General features: G+C 43.1%; 2 protein-coding genes across 2 annotated transcripts; one reads left to right on the forward strand and one right to left on the reverse strand.

Annotated features, from left to right (window-relative positions):
- The first annotated feature begins 3933 nt into the window (after positions 1-3933).
- LOC128734756 (Golgi reassembly-stacking protein 2) lies at positions 3934-6445 on the forward strand. Its single transcript, XM_053829092.1, has 4 exons — positions 3934-4115; positions 4206-5154; positions 5306-5595; positions 5661-6445. Exons 1-4 carry the CDS (start codon positions 4053-4055, stop codon positions 5997-5999), a joined length of 1641 nt encoding a protein of 546 aa, XP_053685067.1. The 5' UTR covers positions 3934-4052; the 3' UTR covers positions 6000-6445.
- Positions 6446-12019: 5574 nt separating this feature from the next.
- On the reverse strand, positions 12020-12677 carry LOC128737407 (NADH dehydrogenase [ubiquinone] 1 beta subcomplex subunit 11, mitochondrial). Its single transcript, XM_053832036.1, has 2 exons — positions 12622-12677; positions 12020-12562 (listed from the first exon to the last, which is right to left on the reverse strand). The coding sequence occupies exon 2, from the start codon at positions 12548-12550 to the stop codon at positions 12083-12085; it is 468 nt and encodes a 155-aa protein (XP_053688011.1). The 5' UTR covers positions 12551-12562; positions 12622-12677; the 3' UTR covers positions 12020-12082.
- Between the last annotated feature and the right edge of the window lie 74 nt (positions 12678-12751).

The raw sequence follows: 12751 nt of genomic DNA on the forward strand, positions 1-12751 counted from the left end.
CGGTATGCTGGCATACCAAAGAGATAACAAAGAGCAGGGCAGCCAGTTCACACAAACTTCAGCATATTTAGGGTTACTAGTTGTTCAAATTAAAAACTAACCCCGTTAGTTTGCATGAGGAATCGTTCAAACGAACGGGGGTCCACTGTATTTAGAAACTATTGTTTCACTCAAGACCGTGAAAAAATGTCGGCATGGACCGACAATTCCAAAATCATCGTCGTAAATGCTTATTGCAACAAAGTTGATCTACATTTTCATTCTACTTTTTTCATCCCATCTAGAGTGACTATATACAGAGTGGCGACAAGTCATCCCAAATGTATGCAATGCGGGTTTTCCAAGGTTTTTCTTTCTCTTTTCTGCATACGTGTTAGGTAGGTCGCCTGCTCGATTGGAATGACACTGACAGATAATTATCATTCCAATTTTGACATTGTCGCCACTCTATATATAGTCACTCTAATCCCATCGACATCTCTATACAGCTTTCCAGTTATGTGTGTATTGGTGCTTGAAAATGAGGCAAACAACAACAGTAAACAAAAGAGATGCATTCCTTTGTCACCAAGGTACAGAATGAATTTCGTCTTCCGCTGGCTTAAATACCAGCAAATTTTCAAAATATGTGCTTGAATTTGGAACAGGATGGAAAATTTGACCGAAATATGTGCTCTGCAGTCTGGCAAACGGAGAAACACAACTAGTAATCGCTATTTTTCGGTTTGTTCCTCCAGCATCAGCTGTTCCCCAAAATGAGGTAAACATCATCTATATACACGCGTATTTCGTGGTCGCTAGTGTGGGTGCTTGAGCTGTCAGAAAGCTCTATATCGAGCTGCACTGAACGTCAGCGACAGCATGTCCTGGGCTCGAAATTTGACAGCGGGCCTAAATCAGACTGCTGGCAGTTGAGTGAAATGCAGTGCTGACATGCTATCTCATTTTCGCACACACGAGATGTTGGCGGCGAAAACATGGTTGCCTGCCGATGGGGAGACTTTTTTCGTTGAAATCTGCGTAAACAGATACATAACGTTTGAAGCATGAACCTACAAAAAGGCATTTGTGCAAACGAAAACCAAAACAAGTAAAAGATTGTTTTTCTACATATGCTTGTTGGTACTGCAAAAAATCTCCACACGGTTTGCTTACGTTTGTATATTTGACGTGTGATGAATTAAGTAAATCTTATTTGCTTACGACTTTCATCTTAATTACATAATTATAAACAAATACAACAAAGAATAAAAGCTATCGATTTGCAATCAGCAAGATAAATGTGCAATTTTGTAATACGCGCATTTCAAATGTAACGCAAGATGAGCTTTTGCTTCCGTAATTGATGCTACAAAAGTGAACGTTTTCCTATAGAAATAATGCATCATTTTTTATGGACGGTCCGAAAATGCGATTGCAGCGCCGCGCACAACACTGGTAGCAGTTACGGGAAACATGCTCTGAACTGTCATTATGCTGTCATATAGGCTGGTGTTTATTTGAAAAACACACATTTAGAGTTGAATAAGAACTGAAATAACCGTGCGCCAATCAGCATCAAAATATGTCTTTATCCAGCTTTTTACGAGCCATAATGGCGGACGTGTTCGTACCCAGTAAACCATTTGGTTTGTATATCTCGATTGCAACTGAGGTATACGAAATCATATCTAAACGAAAAAGTTATATTTCACGCCATATAAGAACATATATGTACCAAAGTGGAGGCGATATACGTGCGAAAATTTTGACAACTATTTGTAATTCTATTTTGCGCAGTTTTTATAACACGCAACTAAATACTCCTGAATAAATGATATAGATATAATCAAATATTGCAATTGTCTATCCTGCTTTATAATTCACAGTCATGAATTGTATATGAAGACACGCACGACTGCAAAACAACTTATTGTTCACTTCGATTTGACATACTCTAATCATTATACAATTCCAATGTGAAATTGACATGAAAACGATTTAATGCGAACTTTCTATTACGATTTTGTGTTATCTGGGTAATATTTGAACAGCATTTTTGACATTTCCCTAATACATCGCACGTTGTCTTTCCGTACATTCCTTCAGTTTTACCGTGAACGCGCGGAAAGAAAACGTGCGATGTATGTCAAAAATACTATTCAAATATTACGAACACGTCCGCCATTATGGCTCGTAAAAAGCTGGATAAAACGCATACTTTACACGTCCGATGAGGAGTTCACGCACAAGTTTGATTTATTTGCCGGGAAATGAAAGCAAACGCAATCCAGCTTTTTACGCGCTATAATGGTGGCCGCCATAAATTGTGTTCGTAATATGCGAACAATCTTTTTGACAACTCTGCATACATCAAATCTGGCACTCTTCTCTTGCAACACTACCGTGCTCTTTTTTTCGTTTGCGCCAAAGAAGGAGAGCAAAAATGTGCGAAATGTAAACAAAACTATTGCTCTCTTTCTTTTGCGTAAACGGAAGAAAGAGCAACACTGCGGTACTGGAGAAGAGTGCCCAGTTTTGATGGATGCAGAGTTGTCAAAAAGATTGTTCGTATAATACCACCCCATCGACATCTCTATATCGAGCTGCAGTAAACGTCAGCGACAGCATGTCCGGGGCTCAAAATTTGACAGCGGGCCCAAATCAGACTGCTGGCAGTTGAGTGAAACGCAGGGCTGAATTGCTATCTCATTTTCGCACACACGAGATGTTGGCGGCGAGAACATGGTTGTCTGCCATGGGCTTGTATAATACGAACACAATTTATAGCGTCCGCCATTATAGCGCGTAAAAAGCTGGATAGGATCTATACACACTTACACCAAGATCGGTAAATTACCGTAAATTTTACCAAACTCTGAGCAGCAGACCGTTCGGTAATTTTTTTTCCGTTCGGTTTATTTTTTTATGATTCCAAACATTACTAATGATCCATAAACGTCGATTGACACCATCCAATAGACCAAATCATCATACCGTCAATTGACAGATACTGGCGCCCTTGTTTACATTTTGGAAAACTTTCCTTTCCGTTTATAGCAGGGGGCTGATATGACGTCACATTTTCGTTGCTCACATGAAAAAGGCGGCAAACGCAAAGCGATTTCACAAAACGAATTTAACTAACCATTTTCACAACTTCTTTTGTTTCGCATCAATTTCGCCTGCCTGGCATTAGCCATGTGACGCTAAAACCTTGGCTAAAATCAAACTAAAACTAACAAAATTTAACAATTTACACATCCGACTCGGTTGTCAGCTTGAGCCCATCTATGAAGCTGTCAGCTTGGGCCCGCTCTATGTTGGCTACGTTTTTTTGTACAGGTTGGTATTGGAAGTGTCATTCCCGTGGTTTATAGCGATTGTAGCGTGTGTTTTAACATTCTACAGGCATAATGGCATTTAAATTTAGTCCTAATGCTGTTTAAACTCGGTTTAAGCAACAAACTTGCCGTTTAAACAGCTGAAACTTTTTTGGACTCAGCAGTCTGTTTGTAAACAAGGGCGCAAGTATCTGCCAGATGACGTCACCTTGATTTGGTCTATTTTATTGCTATCCCTATCTTAACGATCGGCGTTTGACAGTCGACTTAACGAAGGGTGCGCCTTCCGATGACGTGCGACGGATAAATTTGCTGCCAACATTGTTGAGTGAAACGTATGCAGCGACTTACTGTTTCTTTTCCGCATGTGCTATAAGATGTTGTCGACAAAAGCATGGCATCCATCGGGATCGCAAGCCCCTGAATTTTGCCGAACGTTTGGCTGCTAAAAAGTTGGGTAAAAAATTGTAAGTGTGTAGACAAAAACGATGAAAATGTCTCTTTCTTCCGGACCTGTATATTTTTCATTGTTTGCCACACACAAACATCGTGAAACATCACTTTTGACGTTTGAATGAAAATCTGGAAAAAATACACTGGTGCAATCTTGAACACTGCAGAGGTAGACGGATTGATTGACTTCTAGTCGTAAATAAGTGCGAAGGTTTTAGATAAATTTGTTGCTCAATCACTTTCCGTTCAATAAAAAACTGTAATCTCTGTAATACCATGGGTTTGACACACAGTATTGCTGTTCCTGGAGGAGGAACTGAGGGCTATCACGTCCTTCGGGTGAGTGCATTCAGTCTGTTATTTTTATTCGAAGATGACGTGTTCAATTTCTGTCGTTCTATTCGGTTATGAATTCTACTCTGGATAAAGGTGCAAGATAATTCACCGGGACAAAAGGCAGGCCTAGAGGCCTTCTTCGATTTTATATTGGCAATCGGAAACACACGACTGGATCAGGATAATGATACACTGAAGGAGTTATTGAAGGTCAATATCGATAAGGAGATACAGATGACTATATTCAGCAGCAAGACGCAAAATATTCGGGTGGTCAATATAAGTCCAAGCGCTAGCTGGGGCGGACAAGGGCTGCTTGGAGTTAGCATACGTTTCTGTTCATTCGAAGGTGCAAACGAGACGGTTTGGCATGTTTTAGAAGTGCATCCTTCTTCACCGGCCGAGGAAGCTGGTTTAATACCATTTACAGATTACATTATTGGAGCAGACTCGATTTTGCATGAGAGTGAGGATTTGTTCACATTGGTTGCATCGCACGAAGGACGACCCTTGAAAATGTACGTTTACAACATTGAGAAGGATGCCTGCAGGGAAGTCACGATTACACCGAACAGCAAATGGGGTGGCGATGGCAGTCTTGGGTGCGGAATTGGATATGGCTATTTACATCGAATACCAATTCGAGTACTACCGACGGACGCTAAACCGAATCCTGCACTAAATCAAACCATGGCTTCGGTACCGACTTCGGTTCCTGCTGGAGGAGACTCCAATGCAAATACAAACAATCGTTCAATTCCATTTATACCGATGGTACCACCATTAGCAAATACGTTCGTTCCCAGCACAACAACTGCTCATGCGGACCTGCTGACGGTTTGTCCAAGTTCACCTAAAGGTAGCCCTACGGAAACAGTGACGGATCAACATACCAATCAGGCTAACGATAGTCCTCTTCTGGCTAGTTCATCAATCGTACAGCCAAGCAATGATTCAAATCCGGGTGTAGCCTCTCCACCTATCAACGTGGCTCAAACATTGTACACGCCAGCTACGGAAGCAATTACATCTGCGGCAAATGGTAAGTAATTTGGACTTGTTACGTTAAAATTAAAATGTGTGTTTGTGATAAACAGAACATGATATGATATCAACGCCAACGCTATCGGTTTTACTCATTGACTGATTGAGAGGGAGAAATGCATAATAAAATATTTATTTTTAATGATTAGTACCGCCGTCACCAGCAACAGACGTAGCTGCTTCGATGTCCTCGACATTGACTACAACGATACCGATGTATCCACCAAAAGGACAGCAGCAACAACAAAACCCTTATAGTAAACAGGCCCAGCATGCAATGCAAATGTCTTACCCTGTGAGCAGCGTTACTAGCAATGCTATGCCAATGGTAAATCCGAGCATTTTTAGTTCTGATGTTCCACCGCCGTCTACACTAGGCAGTAACTTTTACGAAATTTACGGAACGGCTACAAACGCACCAACCTCCACCATTAACACCGTAAGTGCAAAAATAATATATTTATGTTGTAGTGAGCTTAGAAAAATACTTTTTATTATGGCCAGCCTGCTAGTTTATCCTACCCACCCAGCATTATCAACTTCCAACAACAACAAAATGCACCGCAATATCAACCACAGCAGTACACTGCGGCTAGTCAGCAGATGCCGCCGCCCATTCAGATGTATTCCACTTTCCCTCAACAAATGACATCGATTGATTCGGTCCAGCAATCACCGCCATTATTTCAGACGAGTGCCGTAACAACACCCATCTCTCTACCCGGTATGCCGCCAATAACGGTCAGCGCCACCATTGAAGCCGAAGCTCTGCGTGGACTACAGTTTGGTAACAGTTCCCAACAGCAGGCTCCTGGAGCAGCTGGAAGAGAATCACTGCAATAGCTGTAGATAAGCTGAACTGGAAGTAGTTGTATATATGAAAAGATTGTCATGTCAGCCCTTGAATGGTGGTAATCATGCATGCGCATCGGTTTACAAAGATTATGCCAGATTCACCAGCATAGGTGCTCTGCATGATATTCAAATTTTGCATACATTATATTGCGTTTAACGAGTCTATGATTTTTATTGTGTTGTTCCATCCGGAAAAAGTTATGTTAAATGGTAAATTATTATTGAGGGTACGATTGCCTGCATATTGCACATTTTTAAGAGCTCTTTTAGTAAAAATAAGCGGGAAGAGAAGCCCACTGGAACCAAGTCTGGAATATGCATTGCTTTAATGAGCTACAGAAAAGCAAAAAACCTTAGAAAGACTATCGACTAAATTTACGAAAACTTTGTATGTTATCTAATCGAGAAGCAGTGTCAAATAAAGGCAAATTAAATACCTACTGTGTATACAGTTATAGAGTGGAAAGAAAGTTTCCGATCTATTTCGCAGTAATGGACTCATCGCATCAGTAATATTTTTGAGGGGAGAGTTTCGTTGAAATTCTGTTGGTAGTTCTTCTAAAAGGTATGCAAGGTATTTCCATTTTGATGGTTTCATATGTATAAAAGTTGGAACGTGAAAATATGGATCTACACTTCTACAGTATCTAGTTTGGGAATGCAATATATTTTTACGCTGGCTCTTTTATTACAAGAAAGTTTATTTTATACAAATAATTGTATGAAAATATCAGCAGGTATTATGAACCTAATGTTATACTTAAGGGGTCAAGGTCATGGTGGCTGGTAAACGGCTGAATAATGCGTACCATCGGTGCCTTGTGCACGTGTAGGCATAAAATAGACCTTACAGTGGTTCATTCTTATTCAGCAACTCCTATTCCTACCTCCTCGTGGTACCAGCCGGGATACGAGCAACTTTGGTGGAGATCGGGTAACCAACCCCGGTGGAAGCCAAGGTCGTATGCTGACAGGAAAGGAGGGCTCTTTCGAGCTTCGTTGGCCCTCCGGCGAAACAGGGGGCTGGTGTAGCAGGCTTTGCAAGCCGTCACCACGAAAAATACTAAAGCACGGAACGAAGAACAAATATATTCTTACTGGAACAATCGGAATAGACCCACGCGACGAAAAAGGACTATGGATTGGAAACTCGGGACGTGGAACTGCCGATCTCTCAACTTTCAAGGGAGCACTCGAGTGCTCTCCGACGTATTGAAGAGCCGCAAGTTCGACGTCGTAGCGCTGCAGGAGGTGTGCTGGAAGAGCTCAACCGTACGTACGTTCAGAGATGGACATACCATCTACCAGAGCTGCGGCAACACACACGAGCTGGGTACAGCTTTCATAGTGATGGGCGATGCGGTACGATGCGATGCGGAAACGGGTGATTGGGTGGTGGTCAATCAATCCTCGAATGTGCAGGTTGAGAATCAAGGGCCGATTCTTCAATATAAGCATCATCAACGTGCACAGCCCTCACCTCAGATGTGCCGATGACGACAAGGATGAATTCTACGCGCAGTTGGAGAGTGAATACGACCGCTGCCCAAAACATGATATGAAAATCGTCATCGGGGATTTCAACGCTCAGGTCGGCCAGGAGGAAAAATACAAACCGGTGATTGGAAGGTTCAGTGCACACTAGCGGACCAATGAAATGGGCCTAAGACTTATCGACTTTGCCGCCTCCAAGAATACGGCCGTACGTAGTATCTTTTTTCAGCACAGAATCCATCACAAGTACACCTGGAGGTCACCAAATCAGACAGAATCACAGATCGACCACGTTTTGATCGACAGTCGGCACTTCTCAGACATTATCGACGTCAGATCCTATCGAAGCGCTAACGTTGACTCGGACCACTGCCTAGTGATGGTTAAGATGCGCCCAAGACTCTCCGTTGTGAACAATATTCGGTACCGACGCCAGCCTCGGTTAGATCTCGCGCGGCTGAAGCAGCCAGATGTCGCCGCAAACTACGCGCATTCACTCGAAGCTGCGCTGCCGGAAGAGGACGAGCTGGACGAAGCCCCTCTCGAGAACTGTTGGAACATTATCAAAACAGCCATCAGCAGGATAGCGGTAGCGGAGAGCTCCATCGGGCATGTGGCCCGGAATCAGCGGAACGATTGGTTTGACGATGAATGTAGGAGGGTGATGGATGAGGAGAACGCGCGGGCGGCCGAGATGCGCAGTGCCACACGTCAGAACGTGTCAGAAGAAGATGCAGCGAAACCAAATCTTTCGGGAGATAAAGCGCTTCCTGGAAGAGCAGGAATATGCAGAGTTGGACCGGCTGAATCGTTCTCAAGAAACGCGAAAGTTCTTCCAGAAACTGAACGTATCTCGCAAAGGCTTTTTGCCGCGAGCCGAAATGTGTCGGGATAAGGGTATCGCCAGAGTGCAAGCGACATGCGCCGCGACACGACATTTCTTGCTGTAGTTATACGCGCAGCCCTTTTTCGCCCGAAGCAGGACTGTGCATTTAGCAACATGAGAGCGATGTCGTGTCGCGTCGCTGTCGCGTTTACTCTGTACGGGACCTAAGACTGGCAGTATTCTGACGAACGATCGTAAGGTGACCGATAGGTGGAAGCAGCACTTCGACGAACACCTGAACAGCGCCCAGGCGGAGAACCATGGCGGCGGGGAAAGCGATTTCAACAGTGCAACAAACGGGGAAGAGGTACCAGCCACAACGATAGGCGAAGTTAAGGAGTCTATCATACAGCTAAAGAACAACAAGGCAGCTGAAAAGATGGCATCGGAGCGGAGCTTATTAAACTGGGACCAGAAAAGCTAAATGGCCAGTATACACCGACTAATTGTTAGGATTAGGGATACGGAACAGCTACCGGAGGAGTGGAAAGATGGGATTATCTGCCCGATCTATAAAAAGGGCGACAAGTTGGACTGTGAGAACTATCGAGCGATCACCGTTCTCAATGCTGCCTATAAAGTGCTGTCCCAAATCATTTTCCGCCACCTATGACCAATTGCGAATAGATTTATGGGAACTTATCAAGCCGGCTTCGTCGAAGCTCGGTCTACAACGGATCAAATATTTACACTGCGGCAAATCCTTCAAAAGGGCCGTGAATACAGAGTTCCCACGCATCATTTGTACGTTGAGTTCAAAGCCGCATATGATACCATCGACCGGAAAGAGCTATGGAAAATCATGGACGAGAACAGCTTCCCCAGGAAATTCATCAAACTGATTAAATCTACGATGGATGGTACACAGTGCTGTGTTCGGATTTCGGGTGGATTGTCAAGTTCATTCGAATCACACAGAGGGCTTCGTCAAGCCATGGTCTTTCATGCCTGCTGTTCAGCATAGCACTGCAAGGTGTTATGAACTAAGCGGATATCAACACGCGGGCACGATATTCAACAAATCTAGTCAATTTCGTCTGCTTTGCCAATGACATGGATATTATCGGCAGAACATCTGTGGCGGTGGCTGAACAGTACACCAGACTAAAGCGCGAAGCAGAAAAGATTGGGTTAAAGGTAAATACGTCTAAAACAAAGTACATGCTGGCCAGCGGAACCGAGGCCGAATGACACCGCTTGGGCAGTAGTATATTGATCGACGGCGATGAGTTTGAGGTAGTCGATGAATTTGTCTACCTTGGCTCACTGGTAACGGCGGACAATGATACCAGCCGTGAGATTCGGAGGCGTATTATCAGCGGAAGTCGTGCTTACTATGAGCTCCACAAGCAATTGCGGTCGAGCAGACTAAGTCCCCGTACAAAGTGTACCCTGTACAAAACGCTTATTAGACCAGTTGTTCTCTACGGGCATGAAACATGGACAGTGCTCGAGGAGGACCAGCGACTGCTCGGAGTTTTCGAACGTTGAGTGCTTAGAACGATCTTCGGCGGCGCGATGTACAGGAGAACGGAGTGTGGAGGCGGAGGATGAATCATGAACTCGCACAGCTTTATGGCGAATCCAGTATCCAGAAGGTGGCTAAAGCTGGACGGATACGATGGGCAGGACATTTTGCAAGAATGCCGGACAACTATCCTGCAAAGATGATGTTCGCCTCAAATCCGGTAGGAACAAGACGACCAGGAGCGCAGCGAGCAAGATGGTTAGACCAGGTGGAGTGAGATCTGGCGGAGAGTACTCGGTGTCCGAGGAATTGGAGAGCGGTAGCCCTCAACCGAGTTACATGGAGAAACTTTGTTCAACAGGCTTTGTCTTTTAGGACGGCAAGCCACCTAAGTAAGTAAGGGGTCAAGGTCAATGAACCTGCAGCGTAGTTCATAGCATGGCACCTGGAAGGGGGCGTCCCAAAGCAATCTGAAGAGTACTGTCAACTCCATTTTGGTAGTGGGGACTTAACATTGGAGCGCAGTACTCAAGATTCGGAACGTAGTTGTGCACAATTAAACTTAGAACCGAGCAAAGCGTATCTCAACGATAGCGTATCTCCTGTTTGGGTGTCGCGAGAAACCCACGTGATGTTATGTGCTGGGTGCTGGTCGATAGGGGCAGAGCGATCCACCAATCATCATGTTGTTATTACCAAAGAACTTTGTATTTCTTAACATCTCTTATCTCTCCCATGGCATGGCATATTATGACTTGTTCAAGGTCCGCGTTGGTTAGGCCAATCTTTAGTTTAGGCGTTGAAGCCCCCGTTGGCTTCGAGATGAGATGCTGGCCCAACAAGCCAGTTATCGTATGTTCGAATCTTGGCTGGGCCGTGCTTTTAAAGTCAGTAGGATCGTTGCACTATCCCCGTAGTTGTCCTGTGGTCTAACAGCCGGCTGCGAAGTTTGCCAATAAGAAGGGTAATTTCTAAAGACGGTTTAAACCCAAGGCTTTTTTTGCGTTGAAGTCATCCAAGGAGATCTTAATCTCCCTGTTGTGATATTTAGGCACCATTTGATGTAGTTTAAGACGGCAAAAATACGTTAATTTGATTCCGTTGGTAGAGAAAAGGAATAGCAGAGTCTAGAGACATAGTTGTACTGAATTTCATGTCGAGCAGATCGATCTAACAATAAAGTTAATTTAAATATAATCAAACGGACTTTTAATAAGTATCAAAGCACTCCCCATTTGGGATTTTTAGCTGTTTGTGAAGCTCTCTCTCTTTCTTTCGCGTGTAAAACATTTGTTGGCGCAGCTGTAAGGTTTCTAACTGATATTGTAATATTTTATCTAAATACTTACTTGAAAAATTCATATCGTAGGACCTAAATATCGTAGCTATTAATTGTTATAACCCTTTGAGCACTAGCCTACACAATTGTGTGAGCAACCTTAGCCGGGGTTACACTTCATATTTTAATAATTTAATACATTCTAGAAAAATTAGTTATATTTCAAACTAATAATACTAATAATACCAACAATTTCTCGAATAGTATCGGAAAACGCGCAAAAGGGACAAAAATACATGTGAATTTACTCGATAAATCAGGAAGAATATTATTTGGAAACGGTTTGAACTTTCCACAGTGGTGGAAAGTTACAAATTCAAAAACAGTGACATATATATTATGGATTTACTCACCCAGTATTTTTATTGGTGAAATTTTCTGATTAGCGTTGTTCCTAAGTTATGGCCAAAAAACTAACGAAACGATTAATAAAAGCACGTGATCATGGTAACATCGTCTATTCATAGACCTACAACAGTACCCATCCAGAGCATCAATTATTCCTATCTTCTATTGTCTGATTTTACTGTGCTATTTTATTGATGTGTAATTTACTTAGGTTCCAATTTTTAAATCAAGCAACCTAACAAAATTACTTTTTAATTTTACATTATTAATAACCTTACTATGAGTTCTTCGTAAGTAGGTAAAGTTGCGTCAACAAAAATTTTAATGAACAGTGAGTCGTGCCGCGAATATTGTCCTTTTTTATTAGAAAGTACCAGCACTAGGTATTGCTTATTTCGTAAGTTTTTTTTTTTCAAATACCCAATACAAAACGTATGTCATCACTTGTATCATCCGGCAAGACATTCTCAAACTATTTTACACAAACTGTATTTACCATTTCAATGTTACATAACTCCGAGGCAGGAAATTAAGCTTTAAATAACGATTTCCGTAGTGCCTAGTTCTTCGTCTGTCGGCAGCACGATCTTAGAAGGATCGATGAAATCCTTACTGATCGGTTCCAGACCAGCTGCTTCGCGGCGCCTCAGCTCCAGATAGCCTTCCCGCTGGGCCCAATCGCGTAGCTGAGGATCTGGTAGATAGGCCCAGTAGAAACTTCCTAGCACCAAGCAAAGGGTAACGGAGAAAAAGAACGATGCGTTCGTTGCGCTCCGATCGTTTGCCTCGTCCTTGTAGTCAAACCCGTAGCTTACCCAGTTCTTTTTTACGGCAGTAGCGGCTGGTTCAGCTGGTTTTGCGGCTGCTTTCTTGCTCGTTACGTCGACGGCGGCTGCATCGCGATTTTTCTGCGACGATGAAATCAAACGTGCACTGCGTGCCGAATGTTGGATCAGACTTCGCACTAACAGCGCGTTGCTACTTAATCGCATCAACCCGGACATTCTGCAAGACCACTGAGTAAAGTTTATCTAGCGTAAATTAGGGGAATAATTGCGAATGATTATTTTCCTACGATCGAGAGAAAAGCAGCACAGTAGAGACAGTACAGAGGAAAACAGTGTTTTGACGTTTACTTTGTAGTTTGTGAAAATGAAAACGAATATGATCTAAAAGTTGAAATTTTTCTGTACCATTTTTACATG

Source organism: Sabethes cyaneus, chromosome 2 (assembly GCF_943734655.1).
Source record: "Sabethes cyaneus chromosome 2, idSabCyanKW18_F2, whole genome shotgun sequence".
Taxonomy (NCBI): Eukaryota; Metazoa; Arthropoda; class Insecta; order Diptera; family Culicidae; genus Sabethes; species Sabethes cyaneus.